Here is a 19,050-nt window from a genome sequence, read left to right as displayed (position 1 = left end):
ACCACTCTCCTGCCTACCTGGTCAGCCCTAACTGCTGGCCTGCCTACCTGATTGCCCCTAACCACTTGCCTGCCTACCTGGTCACCCCTAACCGCTGGTCTGCCTACCTGATCACCCCTGACCACTCTCCTTGCCTGCCTGATTGCCCCAACCGCTTGCTTGGGGGCGGGGCCAGCCTGCGAGGGGCCATGGTGGTCTGGTCTCCATCATGATGCCTCTGGCTTTTTACTATATAGGATTGTTAAACCTGGGGTTGAAAATGGTAGGGAAGAATAGGCCTACAGACTTCTTTCGAAACTGCATTGAAATTTAGTAGTTATCAAAGTGGGCAGTGAGGATGGATATTCCTGGAAAGTTGCTAAAGGTTCTCAAAAACCTGTATTTGTGTTCTTAGAGCACTTATACCAATCATGTCTATGTTCAACTCTGTAGTCACCTTTCCCTTTCCCTGTCAGTTTAGAAAGACCATGGATTTCAGGGGGGAGTGGGTGATGTTGAAATGCATTACATTGTACATAGGTGGTCCTCAATAAATGAATGTGTGTATTTAACTTTATTATATATGTGTTTTTTTAATTTTAGAGAGGAAGAGAGAGGGAGAGAAACACCGATGTGAAGAGAAATGTCAATCAGTTGCCTCCTGTCTGGGAACTGAACCCACAACCTGGGTATGTGCCCTGACTGGGATTGGAACCAGTAACCTTTCGGTGCATGGGACAACACTCAACCAACTGAGCCACACCGGCCAGGGCTATGTACTTAACTTTTAAAGTAAAACCACCCAAAACTGTTTCTCTTTTGTTGAAAAGAATTATCTAAGCCACTTCCAGAAATAACTGAATTACCTATTGGTCCAATTTTAATCTCATGAGGGACCTAAATAATTTCTTAACCACTAATTCTTTTCTAACTCCTAAATTCAAAATTCTGATAATGACCTTCGAAGCTCTGTGTGATCTGTTGACCCTTTTAAAGTGAAGTGCTCCCCTCCTCCTCCTCAGGGCTTAAAAGACTCTCCCGTCTTTTAAGTATCTGCTTACCTCTCCAGCTTCATTTCAACCTACTCTCCTTGCTCAGTGTACTCTAGTTTTTTTGTTTGTTTGATTGGTTTGGTTTGGTTTTTGGTCCTAGAAAGTTTGAGACACCTCAAGGTCTTCCCAGATGTTTTCTTTGACTTAATGTTCCATTATAGGTTCTCATCACATATTACATAACTTCCTCTCTTTACCATACCCCAGTCAGCATCATGATATTGCAGTTACAGATTGAGGTCATAGATTGAGAAGGACAGATCACTCCTTCACAACTGTAATAAAAGTACTTGTATGCACTTATGTAATGCCAGCCCTAGCTGATTTGGCTCAGTGGATAGAGCATCGGCCTTCGGACCGAAAGGTCCCGGGTTCGATTCTGGTCAAAGGCATGTGCCTCGGTTGCAGGCTCCTCCCCGGCCCAGGCCCTGCTTGGGGCTCGTGCAGAAATACTGATGTTCCTCACATCAATATTTCTGTCTTTCCCTCTCTCTTCCACTCTCTCTAAAAATCAATGGAAAAATATCCTCAGGTGAGGATTAAATACAATGTTTATATGGATCTAATTCTAGAACATCAATGAAATGGGCTAGAATTTTAATAAAACCATCTAGATCCTCAAAACACTATCTTAGGAATTAATGATTCCATTAAACTTCAATTTGAGCAACTGTAGCAACAAGGAAGTAAATACAAACGGAAAGAATTACCTAAAAATTATTTTTAAAGAGAAAACACGTCCTTCTTTAGAAATTGAGTTGGCTGCTGTAAACCGGAATCAAACCTGCAGATGACTCAGATACCTGAGTCCTCACAGCTTAACCTCTCCTCCTCTGGGCACCGGATGCCTTGACTTAGGGAGTGACCTGATACTTCCTGGCTTCTGCCCAGGGCTGCATGTGGGACAGTGGGGCCACTTGGGGAAAGCTGGAATTTAAACTTCTCCAGCCAATATTTTGTCTGTTGTGATCATTTTCTTTTCTTGGCTCAGTGAGCTTTCTCTCCACCAGGCTGCCATCCACTTTTCTTGAGCGTTTTTCTCATGGGAGGCAATCCAGCTGATCTCAAAGGAAGTGCTTCTTTCCAACTGTCAGAGCCATCTTCTTGTAGGAGCCGTGCTTCTAATGTATATGACTAGTATTTTCGGACCCTTCGGGAAGTTTCTTCCAGATTGCTAAGCAGTAAATTCTTTCCTCCATTGATTTTTTGCAAATCTGCATTGCACATGTTGTTGACTAGTCCTGCAAGCCGTATTTGAAGTTTTAGCTGAAGTTTTTGAGTCTCACTTTCAAACTATTTTCAGACTGCAAAGATGTTTGCTCAGTTTGGACACCATTCATTTGAACTGTAAGTGATTTGTTAATTTAAATTTCTTCACTTCACTTTTTAAATAGTCCTTAATCTTTCTCCTTCAGGTCTTTTTAAAGAAACACTTAACAGGATTGGTATATTCCTTCAAATTGACGTCTCATTGACAGTAGAGGGGTTCTCATTTGTTTAATGTTCTCTGTCTGATTTCAGATCGCCATCAACCATGCAATCGTTTCTGAAGAAAGCAGGCAGACTTATCTTCATTACCTTTTCAGAGATTTTAATGGGCTCTCTTTATCATTTAACGCTCCCTTCATTGGTGTTTTCAAGTTGTCAGCTTTTTTTTCTTTCTTTTTTTTTTTTTTCTTTTTTTCTGTTCCTTCATTTCCCACACTTTCTTTCATCTTACAGCTTCTTGGGGTAGCAGTTTTGGGCATTCTTCAAAATGAGTGTTTTTATCCAAGCCATCCATGATTTCCCTCCAAACTTGCTCTGCATTCCTCAGAGATGATTTTATGATGCTTTGTCATCAGTCACCTGAGATAGAGGAATTTCGATGCATTTTCGGGTGACACTGTCAGTCCTTAAAGCCATGAAATGAAAGTTTAGGGGGCTCCCTGTTTTCTGTCCTTTTTGGAAAAGTTCTGTAATATTCTCAAGTGATAACTAGTTCTGTCCAGATTTATAAGTGCTACCAAACTCAGTATTTATAACTGCAGAGGACTGGTCTCCACTAGAGGGGACGTGGGGCTTCATTGATTTGCCAGCTCCTCACTGACTTTAACCCAAGCAGAGACTATTTTGGCTAGCTCTTTTTCCCTCCTTAAGTTTGCCTGCTCTTTACTCTCTTCACAATCAGAGAGTCCATATCAGAATCTTATAGGGAAACCCATAGAGACTTGGGCCTTGAATCAAGCATCAGACAACACCTGAGGGCTGATGGAGGGCTAGGAGAAGGAGGGAAGACCAGGTTCTATAAAACAGACTCGCTGCACAAATGGAAAGTGATATTATTTATCCAGCGCATTTGGACACAGAAAACAAGGGTTGCAGCCAGAGGAGATCATCCATGAGCTCTAGCTACTCTAGTCCTGACCTGGTCCTGCAGGAAACCTAGGAGCTCAAAGCCATGCCATGTCATTACCCACTCGGCCCACAAGGTATTGTGGGGGGGGGGGGGGCACACTGCAGTAGAGGACACCTGTGCACAGGGCCCTGGGTGAGGCTCATGCTCCTGTGTTCAAGTTTCCTTGGGCAGCAGGGAAGCCTGATCCTGCCTGCAGAGGTCACAGGGATCTAGCTCCCCGGGAGGCACCCCTCTAGCCCTCATTTGTGTGTGTTCCATCCAGGTGTGCAGGGGCAGAGCAGTGAAGGGCCTCAACAACGGTATTAACTAACAGCCCTGGATTTCAGTGTCAGATTTGGCAAAGCCGTTAACAGTTCATGGATTTTCTGTGGAGCCCATTTGTCCTCATTCAATCCAAGCATTCCTAGATGAGGGAGACTCTTCTACTGGTGTCTGTGACCCAGGCTCCTCCCATCATGCGACCTTGCAGTCTTCAGCTCCTGGCTCCCAAGGTTGTCCCACAATTGGTCCCCAATCCAGGGAGTCGTTTTCAAAAGTGTGGCTGCCTCTGTGTAGGGGGCAGGGCCTTTTGGCACCCCATATCTATTCCTTGAAACAAAATCTCACTCTTCTAGTTTCTCTCTGGCAGACAGCTCAACCCCCTTGCCCATCACCTGGGGCACTGAGGGACTCTGGGAATAGAGCCATTTTCCACAGGGAAAGGAGAGAACGCTCAGCGGATGGTGGATGGGCTGGAGATCTTGGAGGGGTCCAGGGAGCAAGCCATAGGCTATTCTAGGAATGTGCAGGGTTAGGGCTCAACCTAGGCCTTTCCATGAGGAAAGGAGCTGCGGATTTACTTTGTTTAGAACTCACTTATTTGGTGGAAAAGGGTGTGGGGGGAGGGGACGACAGGGATGGGGACAGGGCTTATTTTAAGTGGTAGGACTGGACAGTCAGAAAGGGCAGGGAAGTATTTTAGTATTTTGTTGAATGACTTTTTTATATATAAGTGAATTTTTAAAAATATATATTTGTATTGATTTCAGAGAGGAAGGGGGAGAGAGGGAGAGAGAGAGAGAGAGAGAGAGAGAGAGAGAGAGAGAGAGAGAAACATCAATGATGAGTGAGAATCATTGATCTGCTGCCTCCTGCACACTCCACACTGGGAATCCAGCCCACAACTCAGGCATGTGCCCTGACTGGAAATCAAACTGTGACCTCCTGGTTCATAGGTCAACGCTCAACCACTGAGCCACACTGGCCGGGCGAATGACATTTTTTCAATGTGTGTAATAAGTCTCTTTATTCGGTGTTTTCTTCTCTTCCGTACAATTCGGTCTTTTGTGGGAAATGATGCAGTTAGGCTGCACTGGTGTTTCCAATGACACAAGGCGATTTTAGGTGGTTTGGTGATTCAGCACTAGGTAACACTGAGTCACACAGTGAGAAAGTCATTTCTTTCTCCTGCAGCCTTTTCATTGTGTTAAAAGCTTTCTCCGGCTCTTGCTAATCTCCCTCATTAATAAAGAGAGCAGGTCTCAGGTTGACAGCCTTCTGCAACCATTAGTCTCTTCCTAGGTTTTAATAAGAATAATTTGCTTTCATTTATCTTCATGTTTATAGTTATCCTCTACTTATGGAAAAAGATACTATTTTCCACTTAGGGTGGAAATTTGAGCCAATATTTTTAATGAGCTGGCTGAAAAAAAAAATTAGATAAATAATAGTATACATGATATGTCGATGTCAACAACAAAAAATTGTAGTGTTGCTAGCAAATGACAACACTCTTCCAGAACCTCTGGCTCTTTATGATTTCTTCTATATGCTCCTTTGAGAGGAATTTGGGAGCCCACAGGAACTAAACTGCCATTGGGACATTTAAGGAGGTAAGACGTCAGCCAAACTACAGTGGCTTTTACTTATTTAAATTCTGACACCACCTTCTGGAATAACAGGAAATTCTTGTCATTAATTATGATACCATTGAGCCTTGAAAGGAAATGAGATGAGGACTGTGTTCGTGTGTTACTTAGGAAAGAGGACCTCTGCAGTATATTGCTGCAGCATCTTGGAATTTCAGCAAACAGGGACATTGCTGACACCTTCCTGATCAGACAAGGCCGCCTGTGTCATCTGGAAGGTCAATCAGCTCTTGGTCTTAAACCTGTAAAGGCATCCTTTGTGAGCACTCCAGAACACAAACTCACCTGCTGGAGTTCCATTTGGCCAAGAGGTTGCTTCTTCAGAAATCAGAATAGTAGTTGGTTAGTTATTAGCCGAGTTTCAACTGAGAAGAAATTGCATGGTCCCAGAACACACATTTAAATTCCGTCCCTCCAGAAGTAACACCATAGATGTATTAGCATTACTCCTGGCACAGACAGTATCATGCATCAAAATGTTTATTGACAACGTTTTTCCATTTTAATATGTTTCATCATTTCCTCAATTAGTATGGCTAGTTTCCCTACTAAGAATTTAGCACTAAGCTCATGGTTAGTGATGATGTACACGGTTTCTACAGCATCCCGAAGCAGAACATTAAATGTCCATGTTCAGTGTAATCCAAAGTGTGAGGCGAATCATTTCAGCATCTCTCGGGGGCCTCGCTGGCTCTCACGGAGAGTAAGGTGGTGGGGACTGCTGAGCGGAGAGCTTCTCGTAGGCAGGCGGGGCATTGGGAACCTGGGAGGGTGAGAAAGGGAGAACAGGGCGTTTGGCCACAGAGCATGTTTCTGGGGCAGCCATTAGGTAACATAACTCTGCTTTTTCTCTGGACTGAGCCTTTAAGTGTCCACATCTAATTTCCATCCAACAAGGTAATCATAGTTAAATTTCACAAGCGTGTATGTTGAAACATTGTTGGGGCAAGAGTAGAGAAAAATAGGGCTAAGGGCTTTCCAAAATCCCAAAAACTTATATACTGGGCATCTCCCAAAACTGTATGCACACTTTAGTAGCTGATAGCTCAATTTTGAAAATGTATTTTAATGAACACTGCCTTTATAATTATTCAGAGTGGGTGTATAGTTTTTGGGGGACACCCTATACACCTAGAATATCCTTGTCAGTAAAAGTCCCAAGCCCTAACTAATGAATTATTGAACCCTGTTTGCAGGCACTTAAATACATTGCATTTTTACTGCAAGTAAAATTAATCTTAATATATTTCACTTAACCCCACATATCAAAATATCATTTCAACATGTAACCGATATAAGAATGATTAATGAATTACCTATGTTCTGTCCTCATACTAAGTCTTTGAAATCTGGTATGTAGTCGAGTGCATCTTAATCCAAACTGCTGTGTTTTAAGTGCTCAACAGCTACATGTGGCTAGTGGCTACCCTACTGGGTAGCACAGCTCTATACAAATAATAACAGGTCCTTTATTTTCTCCCTTAAATATATCTATGTTCAGGACATGGACAAATATACTAAAAACGTAAGACAAAAGGATATTGTATCCAGAACCAAGTTCTTCCTTTGGATCCTACATGTAAAGCTCTCATTGTTGACCTGGAAAATCGGGGTATGAGAGAACACAGTCCAAGAACATTTCTGTGCTTCCCTTGTTTTTTACCTTTCTTATTTTTCATTGTGGTAAAATAGACATAAAATTTACTAATTTAACTTCTTAGGTGCACTGTTCAGTAGTATTAAATACATTTCACATTGTCCTTGCTTTTTAAATAGGAATAATTTTATTCATTTGAGTTAAAAGCAGCCATACACGAAAACACCAACATGCAGGATCTCAACCTACCACAGGTTCGTAATTGTTCTCTAGAAAAGGCAGCTTACTGTCCTGGTGACCGAGTCCCTCACGTGGACATCTTCTTGTAAAGGTACATTGAGTACCAACGTAACGGCTTTTGCCCTGAAATGTGAATTCATGAAGATCAGTGCGTGAGAAGAAAAGAGTGAGCCCATTAAAGACATGAGAAGGAAGGTGAAGTTTTAAGAATGGGTTTTAATCCTGGTTGTGCCACATACTGTGTATCCCCTCTGAACTCCGGTTTTTGCATCTGTAATATGAAAATAACATCATCTACCTCTCAGAGCTGTTGCAGGAGTTAACTAAAGGTAAAGCACCTAGTACAGTGCCTGATACCCAGTTGTCAATGACTTTTGTAAAAATATTTTTTCTTGATTTCAGAGAGGAAGAGAGAAGGAGAGATAGAAACATCAATGAGGAGAGAGAATCATTGATCAGCTGCCTCCTACACGTCCCCCTACTGAGGATCAAGCCCACAACCTGGCCATGTGCCCTGACCGGGAATCAAACGGTGACCTCCTGGTTCATAGGTCGACGCTCAACCACTGAGCCACACAGGCCATGCTCAATGACTGTTTTTAAAGGGAAGGAGAAAAAGAGTGAATCTAAAAAAAAAGAAGAAGAACTTCAGAATGAATGCAAGTGGAGTAGATCAGAACTAGTGAGACAGGAGCTGGTATGACAGTGAGGACACGCATATGACCACATGCCAACAGGGACATACTGTTTCTGCCTTTTGCATAATGACAGCAAAATATCTTAAACACTCTGAATGCGTGTACTGTGATAGAAATGCTGTGGCTGTGGCCCTGGGCTTCCAAGTCAAGTTGCAACAATGATGACAAGTCAGTCTATGGCTAAGCGATGCACCCTGAGTTATTGGGGGGAGGGTGGCTAAAAGCTTAGTGCTTTGCATAGGGTTAGCGGGTGATGCTCTTCACCCCTAGAATAGGATGGCAACAGTTTGTACAAGACAGAGACACAAACTAAAGTAGAGACTGCAGGAGCGGTCCAGCCTGGTGAGGTGGAGTCTTTAATCACGGATATTGTTAAAAATTGCTGGCATTTTGTGATAATAAAAAACAGACTAACGTTTCGTTGCTTTTATTATTGTTAAATTCTCTACAACTATGGTTCTCAAGCGTGAGCGTGCATGGCATTCCCTGGAGGGCCTGCTAAACACATTGCTGGGCCCACACCCAGGATCTCTGACTCAGTCAGCCTGGGGTGAGGCCCACGAATTTGCATTTCTAATAAGTTCCCAGGAGATGTTGCTGGGCCAGGACCACACCAAGAACCACTGCTCCACAGACAATGCACCTTCTCATTGCCTGTGCCTAGTGCAACTCGGCTATCCTCAGCTACGCAGCGGGACCAGGCAGGTAATGAAGGGACCAGGCAGGTAATGAAGGGGGTCAGGTGCGGCTGTGGGAAAGGAGGGAGTGTATGTCCCATCTGAAGGGACAGCCACTGCAGAGCTGCCAGTTTTCCCCAGATCTTTTGATTTTTTTTAAAAGAGAAACTAGATGTCAAGATTTTTATGTAAAATGTTACTTTCAATGTTAGCACCTAATTCAATTTTTAAAAAGACAGGCCCAAACCTATCTGTGAGCCAAATCCAGCCAGCGGGGTGTTAGCAGCATGCTCTGTGGCTGAGGGAGGCTGGGACGGGGAGGGTGTGCAGGGGATCTGTGGCTCTTCGGCTCCTCTGTGGGCCCAGGCAGACCACTGGGGTCTGTCTGCCAGGTTGCATGAGAAAGGCATCCAGGCAGGTTCCCCAGGGAGGAGGAGTATTAGGAGCATCGATTGGACAAAGCCATACATGGATTGGGCTGTGCAGGCTGTAAAGAAGTACTTTTCCTACACTCCAGCCTGAACAAGGACCCTAATCTTTTTTATATGTATTATTTTGTCTCTCTCTCTTTTTTTGATCCTCACCTATTTACTGAGGATATTTTTTCCCCATTGATTTTTAGAGAGTGGAAGGAAGCGGGGAGGAAGAGAGGGAGAGAAACATCGATGTGCGAGAAACACATCGATTGCCTCCTCAAAGAGCCCCGACCTGAGGGGAGGGATCGAACCTGCAAGCCAGGTAGGTGTGCCCTTGACCAGGAATGGAACCCACAGCCCTCCGGTGTGCGGGCTGACACTCTAACACCTGAACCATGCCTGCCAGGGCTGACTCTTTTTAATCAAATGTTAAAAAAATAATAATAATAATGTCCAACTTACCCAGATGCTTTCAGAAACTAGGAAACAAAGGAACACGTCCCAGCCCCTTTTTAAAGGGTTGTACAATGTTGGTATGAAAAGCAGACAACAAGGACAGTGAAAAAGAAAATATAATCTAATCTTCCTTCGGAAAGTGTGTGCAAAAGCCCTAAATAAAACATAAGCAAATTAAGGCAAATACCCTGTGTCAGCCGTCTATCACTACATAGCAAACGTCCCTGAAGTGCAGTGGCTTAAAGCAATCACCCACACGGGCCCCAATGACCTGAGCACACAGGGAGGCTCTGCTTTCCTCCCCAGTTCCCAGAGCTTCCCCTCAGAAAAGTGAAATAATATTTAACGTGTCTCTCCCTCTACTCGATAATTGCTTTTATTCTTTTTCTTTGCTGTTCAGCTCTCTCACCTGCCGTGGTGTGCATGTTAAAACAAGGGTTCCTGGGTCTCGCCACCAGAGCTGGCCCCAGAATCTGCATTTCAGCAAGAACCCCCCAGTGGCTGACGTGCAGGAGCCCCTGGCCAAGCACGGAGAAGCAGACACCGCAAGACATGGGCGCAAACTCCGCTGTCAGCGGGGGCCTCAAAACGCTCTCCCAGGATCACAAGGATTGTGCGCTAACCTTCCAGGTCAAAGAGTAAAATTGGTGAATACAAAAACCAAGTTCCAGCGCCTTACAAATCATTTCCCCGAAGAAACACGTTGCTGCAAAAAGCGGTCTTTCCTTTCAAAGGATGTGTTCCAGGTCTAAGGGGAATTGTTAGCCAAGGGAGAAATTTTAGATCTTAATTCCAACCAACCTTGCTACCGTTCTGTGTTCAGGGAAAGTGGGGGCGTGGACATTTCCAAGCTCAGTGAAGGTTGCTCAAGGTGGAGTAACTCAGATACCCACAGTTTGCATTTATTGTCATGTATGTACTTCGGTTTTAAAGTGAAAATAGAATCACCAAAGAGAGACAGGGAGGTGATTATGTAATTAAATGCAGTACTTAATGCCCTATTTTACATAATTTTGCCTACATTTCTTAGACTGCTAATTCCCAACCTAGCCTTTCAGGAGTTATAAAAGTCTCAAAACAAGATTTTAATATTAATTTTTAAAAATATATGATGGGGAGCATTTTTAGTCAGAAGAGAAGCAGGGAATATAAACACATAAAAATTCCAGAAACTGCACATCACTGAAGAAGGCCTAGACTGCAGTGGTCGGCAAACTCATTAGTCAACAGAGCCAAATACCAATAGTACAACGATTGAAATTTCTTTTGAGAGCCAAATTTTTTAAACTTAAACTTCTTCTAACGCCACTTCTTCAAAATAGACTCGCCCAGGCTGTGGTATTTTGTGGAAGAGTCACACTCAAGGGGCCAAAGAGCCGCATGTGGCTCGCGAGCCGCAGTTTGCCGACCACAGGCCTAGAGTAATGGAAGCATGGCCGGCTGGACTTCAACCTTACCAAGCAAAATGTTCCCAGTGTCTGAGCCCACAATGTTAAGACTCTGTTACCCTTAAGTTGAATGAGTTTAAGATGAGAGTATTGAAGCAGAAAGGAAAATTAAAAAATTTTAAAAAAACACCATATTGTCTTTTTGCCCAGAATCATCTAGCTAGCAACTGTGGACAGTTAAGAAATGAATACCAACATACTGAGTTTGTAGAACTTTTACTCCTTGAAAAACTAAACCATTGTGATTTTTAATATATAAACAAAAGGAATAAAAACTATATAGAAAAGATATATATTAAATAAAAACAGAGGGGGAGGGAATGAGGTGGAGGAAAGGGGCATCTTTAATACTTTCAACAATAAAGGTAAATAAAATAAAAACAGATATAGGTCATCTTATATCATGTGTCTAGGTATAGAACAGAGCAAATGAGGTTTAGAGGAGTTAAAATCTAAGGTCACCTCGCAAGTCAATGTCAGACAATGAGGCCAAACCCAATGCCACTGTGTGTCAGGCACTGTGCTGGTCACAAGGAACAAAGATGAATAAAAAAATATTCTCGCCCAGCCTGTGTAGCTCAGTGGTTGAACAACGACCCATGCACCAAGGGGTCCCTGATTCAATTCAGGTCAGGACACATGCCTAGATCTCAGGCTCAATCCCCAGTAGGGGGCATGCAGGAGGCAGCCAATAGATGCTTCTCTCTCCCTCTCCCTCCCTTTCTCTCTAAAAAAAATAAAATAAAAAATCAATAAGAACATACTAAAAAAGAAAGAAAGAAAGAAAGAAAGAAAGAAAGAAAGAAAGAAAGAAAGAAAGAAAGAAATATTCTCCATTCCAGTTCATAAATGAGGGAAAGAGAAGGGGTGGGAGAGGCAAAAAGTAAAGGCAATGTCATAACCCTGAGCTAGCGGTACAATGGAGTTCTGTGGCAGAGAGCAAAGGCCCCCTCGCTCCCCTCCGCTAACCTGTTGTGGACAGCCACAGAGAGGTGTCACCCCTAACCTCCTACCCAAGGCTTTCCTGTGGTACTTGGTTTTGGAGTCTTATTCAAACTCAGCAACTTCTCCTCCTCCCCCCGAAATGTCAACACACTGAAGGGCTGCTGCTCGGTGGGTGTGTCAGCCCCCAGACTCCCCCTGGCTTTGGGGACACTCTGGCAAGATGCATATTAAAAAAAGGGGTACGTGGAACTGCCCAAGCTTCCTGGCAAGGAGGAGAATTCGAAGCTACAGCCCTCACCTTCCCCTCTGCACCTGGGTCTGCCAAGCCACGGCCTCCCACCCACACCACTCCTCCCCTCTATCACAGAGCCTTTTCCTCTGAGTGAGGAATCGGACGTTCCAACATCTTTTATCAAGATCAATGTTTTCCATTACGTGTCAACCTCGGAAGCCTTCAGATCTGTAGTAACAAGAAAGAGACAGGAGAGGGAGAGAGATAAGACAAGAGGGAAGAAGAGAAGAGAAGGGAAGAGAAGAGAAAATACAGCTCTCTTTCTATTCCGTTGCTCACTGTGGATAATGCCTTTGGATGCTTAGGTGCTAGGGTGCTACCTGGCTTTGAGGCCAGGTTTCTGAAACCTGTAGTTTTTATAGTTTCGAGACTCAGTTGATGTTTTCCATTTGTGGAAGATCCTGCTGCCCCAAGACTGAACTGTGTCACTTGCCAGCTTCCTGATCACAAAAGTAAAGGAGGAAAATCCCTACTAGCACCACATCGGCCACCAAAGGAACATGGAGCATGTTAAACACCTGGCGGTCCTTGGTGCTGCTGAGGAGTGAATGGCTACCTCATTGCACTGATGGCCAGATGGGTCCTGGGTATACTGGGTTGCTTGGTAGAGCGGACTCAGAATTCCCAGGCAACCGGAGAGGAGAGGGGTGAAGAGGCAAGGAGAGGGAGCGGCCACTAAGTGCAGCAGCAGACGCAGTGAGAATCCCCAGACAGTTTGATAGGACCCGAGTGTCTCCTTGCTGCTCTTTGCTTTGTAAGAGGACCACAAACCTGCCCTGTGCCCCCCCCCCCCCCAAAACCCAAACTATCAGTGCTCAGCACACACGGCCAACACTCGTTTGCTCTGAGTGGAACCAGAGAGTGGCCCAGTTCCCGGTTGGGGCTGATGCCTGGGCAGAGGCCACGGGAGAGTTGTAAGAAGTACAATGTAGAGAAAGGACCGGGAGTCAGAGCTAGAGGTGACCGTGAGAATGTTACCCCATTGCCCAGCAATTCAGAGGAAGAAGGGGAAGCGGGGCCGCGGCGCTGGGTGGATCCCGGCAGGGGGAGCTTTACCAACCTTCAGGCTCCCGTATCCATTGTATCCATTTCGTCGTCTACAATACCAGCAGCCGAGGAACAGCACAAGTCCCAGGATCACCGTCAGGACGCCAATCCCCGCGATCCTGGCCCAAGAGATAGACAGGCCCATCTTGGTACTTCTTCCACATGGTGACCGAACGTTCCTCTCTTCACAGGGACTTGGCCAGCCCAGCACGGCACCACCCAGTCCCCACGTAATGTCCCACCACCTGGCACCCCGGGCACCCAGCAGGCCTCCAGCACTTGCATCCGGGGGCAGCACCTCCGCTAGGAGCCTCCCAGGTACGTGCCAACAGGAGCCGTGCTGCCCGGCATGGGCACAAGCACCCAAGGTCCTGGTGCAGGAGGTGCAGTGGCGACTGACCCTTATGTGGACAATATACTTTTTGAGGCTGAATTTTCTTTCCATTGGGGCTGGTTTAAATCATTTTCCCCAACTGTCAGTCCACAAAAAGGGAAATGGACATTAGCACTGACTGAACATCTACTATTAGCCAGGGCCCATGCTAAACATTTCAGCGGTCGCCAAGCGGTGGTCCGTGAGGTCCGAAAGGTTGGCGACCGCTGTTCCAGATACATTAGCTCATTTAATTCTCACCACAGCCCTGGAAGGCGGGCACCACTTAGCGTCCCCATTTCACAGCTGAGGAAATACCTGCAGAGGTTAAGTGCCTGGCTGATGGTCACACAAAGATAGCAGAGGGTTTGAACTTGACTCTCCCTTGTGCCCTCTCAGCCCAATCCGTCCCCCACACCTCACTCCTTGCCCAGGTCCTCTCTCCCTTCCTGCCGTGACTAACACAGGTTCCTAGACTCGGCATCATTCCTCCAGTGTGATGGCAACCCACCCTGCCTTCTCTCCTGGGCCTCCCTGTGGTGGTGATCACTGTGTGTTCACCTGTTTCTTCTAGAAATGGAAAGAGCTCCCAGAGGCGTTTGTGTGTGTGTGTGTGTGTGTGTGTGTGTGTGTGTGTGTGTGTATGTCTTCTATGTCTAGAACGAGTCAGGCACATAGGTATTTCAAGAACTATTTCTTGAAGCTGGGTGGATGGATGAATGGGTGGCCAAACAAATTAATAAAAAAAAATGAAGAAATGCATTATGACTGATTACAAATTCATAATCCATAACAAAATCCATAATCCATGACAAAGTCAAATCCATAACACCACTCTCTCTAAAAAAGTGAATGAGCAATTTAATGTCTTCCTAACATAACCTTCTAAAATTATGTGGATTTTTGACAAAAAAAATGTGACTTTAACCTCTTGTGAGTCATTGGCACTCTAGTGGGAGCATAGGGATCAGCAACATACCACAGAGCAGTTTGGGTTTGGGTTTGGGTTTGGGATGGAGAGAGCTAATAAAGAGAAAGAGAGAGCTCAGAAACCGGCCCCTGAGGGCTCGGAACTGGGGCATTCTGGGGAAGGGATGGAAGCAGGACTTGTAGGACTGAGGGGTCCAGGAGACTGTGAGTGTCACAGGGATGCCAGGCCCAGCCCAGCCAGGACGTGGGTCCCGTGTGTTTGCTCAGCGAGGCAAGCTGCTGTCCGGCCTCCTCTTGCCCCAGGAACCCAGGGCAGGTGCTTCTGCTTCCTCCGGTCTCGCCCGAGGGACCGGAAGGGGCATCTCAGAAGGAGCTGGCGGAAGACCCTGGAGCAGCTGACATGAGCGGTCTGGCCTCTCGGCCGGTCTGGCCGCCAGGTCCGAGAGGCCAGGTGACCCCTGGAGCCAGGCGCTCGCTCTGTAGCTACTTGGTAAGTGGCTCCCAGCTGGCCGGGCGGGGATTACCGAAAACACAGCCCGGGCCCAGCCCTGGGAGGAGCGTCCCGGCTGCAGCTTCGCTGGGAAGGGGCAGGAGCCAGGCCGGCCTTCTGGGCCCCATGTCCAGTGTCCCTCTCCAGGCCCTGGGGCTCTGCATGACCTGCCTGCCTTTCCACTTCACAGCATGAACAGCGGCAACAAAAGGGAGAGTGTGGAGCCTTTTACCTGCGGCCTGCGGAAGAAAGGCTCCGCAGAGCGGGGCGGAGTATGAGACGGAGCAGCTGCCGGAGAAACAGGGTCTGACTGCGAGGCCTTTGCCCCGCGCCACCTGCTGCACCACCGCCACCTCAGACCCGCTGAGGGGCCGGGGCCCACCCCGCAGGGGGATGGCAGGGCGGGATGCAGCTCTGACCCGATGCTGCAGGCCAGTCCCCCACTTTATAGATCATGCAGCCGAAACCCACCACAGCTCATCTGCATCTCCACCACCTTAGGGGCTACTCCCTGGGCACCAATCTGTGCCAGGCCCCCCACCTATGGGCTTGTATTCCATCTTCATGGCAACCTCTGAGGTAGGTAGGATGTTCGTTTCGCAGCTGACACCCCAAGACTTCAGGCTGGTAACGTGCCTCAGGCTGCACGCAGGTAAGTGGCAGAACCAGCTTTCACAGCGACTGGCCCCTTACCCAGCGTGCATGTCTAGAATTGGGGAGACCCAGCCCCCCTCGCCTGGGCCGCTGCTTTGCCCGATCCCCCTAGCCCCCTTCCTGGAATGAAACTGCCCCGTGGAGCCAGCGGCGGCCCCGTGATGAAGGCAGCTGATCCCACCGCCAGGTCTGCGGCTGTGCCCCGGACACCATGGCACAGAGCGAGCTCTGTTCCCGCCCTTTACACACAGTCACGTTGCACTCACACCCTCAGGGACTGACCGAGAGCGGAAATCACCAGCCTATGCCGCGCACACCAGGAAAACCCACCCCCTGCTGGGCTGAGCCTCAGAGTGTCACCCCAATACCTCCGCAGAGGGGTCGCCTGAGATGTGCGAAAGTGCAGATCCTGCCCCCACCCCTTCCAACCGAATCAGCCGCTCAGGTGGCGGCGCCTAGGACACCTCATCTCTTCAAGCTCCTGTGACTTGTGCCCTCGCACCTGAGAGAACCCCTCTCCCGAGGCCTCACAGCGATGGGGCCTGTTGAGTCATCACCCTGAAGCCGAAACAGCATCCTACTGAATACCATGTGCAATGTAGCCCCCAAAGAGTGTCCTTTAGCTCTTGGGACAATTTTCCGGGACACCTGCCCACACCACCCCACTGACCATGGGGGACGTTAGGAAACCCCACGGGGCCTTGGGGAGATGCTCCCGGGCCGTCTGGCTGGGTCTGACACTCGCTGGCCCTGCTCGTTCAGTCTAGGGAGGATGTGTCCACAGCTCTTTCCCGGGGGCCAGCCGGCTTGCAGGACGCTGCCCCAGGCCGCAGGCCGCTGAAGAGACGGTTCCTTGTCTGTCCTGTTGGAATGCCCACTCCGGGGCGGGGCTCCCCTCCCGCCGCCACACCCAGACTCGCCCAGCGCCCCTGCAGCCCGTGTTCCCGCGACACCACTTGCCCTTGTGAAATCATCCTCGTGCCTAACTCTCCCACGAGATCGTAAGACTTTTTTCAAGGGAAGAATAGCATCTTGGGCAGGTTGTACGATGCTCAGCTCTTAGAAACGCTTCACGGGTTCAGAACACCGAAGGCCTTTCCAGAGGACAGTCATGACGCGAAGGGCCTGCCCACCATGTCCGCCCTGGAGACACCGCAGGTGGAAGCACATGCCTGCCCTTCATCCTCACTTGCTCTTTGGCAACTCACCTTTGTCCTGTCTGCAGACCACCTTCCGGAGCCTGAGAGGCGTAGCCAGAACATGGCTTGAGGAAAGAGGCGACTTGCGTCCAGACATGTGTTTCGGCCTCGGAACCCACAGCAAAGGCTGAAGAGCCAAGAATGCAGGCCAACATGGCCAGATCCAACTTTTTACCATTCCTGTCACCTTGCCTGTTGGGCCTCAGAGAAGCTAGTGTGAGCCCCTGGTGGGACCACAGGTCTCCTCGCTTCATTGCCACCGTTTTACTCGCTGGAGAAATAAGCACTGGAGAGATTCATGGACAGGCGCGTGCCGGCGGGATTCAGAAGCTGTGCGAGCAAACGTTTTGAACTTACTCTTTAGCTGTGATGTAGGAGTGGCCGTGCCCTCTCTTGGGGTACCCGTAGACGCCCTGGGCCTCTTCACTAGGCATCTTCACTGGGGACCACAGGACACCTAACAGCAGAGGCACACGGGCATCATGTAACGCATCCAGAGCATCCTCCTCCTCCTCCTCTCATAAAGACCCCCCCGGCGCTCCCGCTAGGGGACCAGGAACGACAGCTGGGACCTGGGCTCCCTTTGTGAGAGGATGTGTACCTGCCTCTGTCCTTGCTACCAAGTGGAAATGGCTCAGGTTTCTAACCCCTTCCTCCAACTGGAAATTAAGTTCAAAGAAGAAACAAAAGCAAAATGCTTTCAAATTAAATTATTATTGGGGGGGGGGGGGGGGTGTTCTTCATTTGCCTTCAGTTTGACTCTATAAAACACACTGCAGAGAAACAAGCAAAAATCATTTTTATTATTCCTTCCTTTCCTTGGCCAAGACTGTGGTTAATAAAAGGAGTTATTTCTCTCTAGAGGTATTATTTGATATCAATCCCTGGACAAATAGGAGGCTATGACGACCTAATGTGTGTGGCCATGCACAGCACCCTCCCAGCCCACTTTTCAACAAAGAAAACCACCCCCTACAGGTGCCTGATCCACAGTCACCCCACAACCTGTCTTTCATAATAATTTCTGTCCCTCCTGCTGAAGTCAATTTCTGCTTCTCCCTGTTCAAGTCTCATGACTAGGATTTTAAAGTGTGTGTTATGATGCCTGTGTGTGTGTGTGTGTGTGTGTGTGAGTGTGTGTGTGATGCCTGTGTGTGTGTGACGATATATATATATATATATATATATATATATATATATATATATATATATATATATTACAAAAATTTATAATACAAATAGACAAAAAGCTCATGAACGGCAGTGGGCGTGATTAAAGTGTGCTTGTTATAACCCAACAGTGGTTTCTCTTCTCCCCTTGCTATTATGTATTTTTCTTTCCTCTTATTGTTCTCATGAATTTCAAAGGTCTGGTCCCCATAGCATTATATTAATGAGCCTGCTTAGAACAGCAGGAGAGAAGTGGGAGGCAGAGTGGGGAATTCACCACATGACCCCTTCCATGGGGCCATTTCCTGTATAATTAGCCCTTCCCAGTGGTAAAAAAGAAATTACAGCTGAACTCACTGATCAGCTCAGGGGAGTAATGTAGGAGCGAGCCCCGTGTTCAAAATCACAGACACGGCACTCCATTCATCCTGGGTTAACTTGTTTTGGTGAATCCCTGACTCCAGTTCCGAGCCGTGGGGAAGGGTGTAGGGACAGCAATGCCCCGCCCAGGAGAAGCAGTCCTTCCAGTGACAGACGCTGCTGCTCACCGTGGGCTCTCCCGGGCCTCTGCTCTGCTGCTTGGCAGCCTCCAGAGAGCATCTAGGAGACATTATGAACCTTCAGAAGTTGGAGAATTACAAACATGGAGGAGGAGTTCTGTGATGGCCAAGCATCAGGGGGGCGATGAGGGAGGGTGGGGGTCACCAGGCCCCGGCCCTGCTCTGCAGGAACAGGCCCTCCCTTCGCATGAGAAGGCAACGCTCTTACCTTCTGGATGGGGTCGTCCTCCGGCTGCAGCTGCCCGTGTGTGAAGACTGCTTCTCCTCTCTTAATCTTTCTTTCCCCCCGTCCCCCTCCCTGCTCCCCCGGGTCTTGAGTCCCATGTTAGTCATGAGTTTGGATTTCTGATGGGGTCATCTGTGATTGCTTAATTGCCATGAATGAAACCACCTTCATTCCTCCCCTCAAAAAGTCATGGCTCACTATGGCTTCTGTTTTCCTCAGCCCAGGGTTTCATCCTGGGGAAGCCATTTATTTTCAATGCTGGTACCTCCTCTGTAGGGTGGCTGGTTAAAATACAG

At 47.5% G+C, this 19,050-nt stretch overlaps 1 protein-coding gene across 1 annotated transcript; it reads right to left on the bottom strand.

Annotated features, from left to right (window-relative positions):
* Positions 1–6,030: 6,030 nt before the first annotated feature.
* Positions 6,031–18,782, bottom strand: MLANA (melan-A; the record flags this gene model as incomplete). The annotated part of the gene is made up of 5 exons (XM_079790983.1): positions 18,737–18,782; positions 17,156–17,255; positions 13,166–13,271; positions 7,183–7,296; positions 6,031–6,099 (listed from the first exon to the last, which is right to left on the bottom strand). The coding sequence occupies exons 2-5, from the start codon at positions 17,230–17,232 to the stop codon at positions 6,031–6,033; spliced, it is 366 nt and encodes a 121-aa protein (XP_079647109.1). The 5' UTR covers positions 17,233–17,255; positions 18,737–18,782.
* Positions 18,783–19,050: the final 268 nt, after the last annotated feature.

Source organism: Cnephaeus nilssonii, assembly GCF_951640355.1.
Source record: "Cnephaeus nilssonii genome assembly, chromosome: 14".
Classification (NCBI taxonomy): Eukaryota; Metazoa; Chordata; class Mammalia; order Chiroptera; family Vespertilionidae; genus Cnephaeus; species Cnephaeus nilssonii.
The sequence above is the reverse complement of the archived record's forward strand: the minus strand, read 5'-3'. Positions and strand labels throughout refer to the sequence as shown.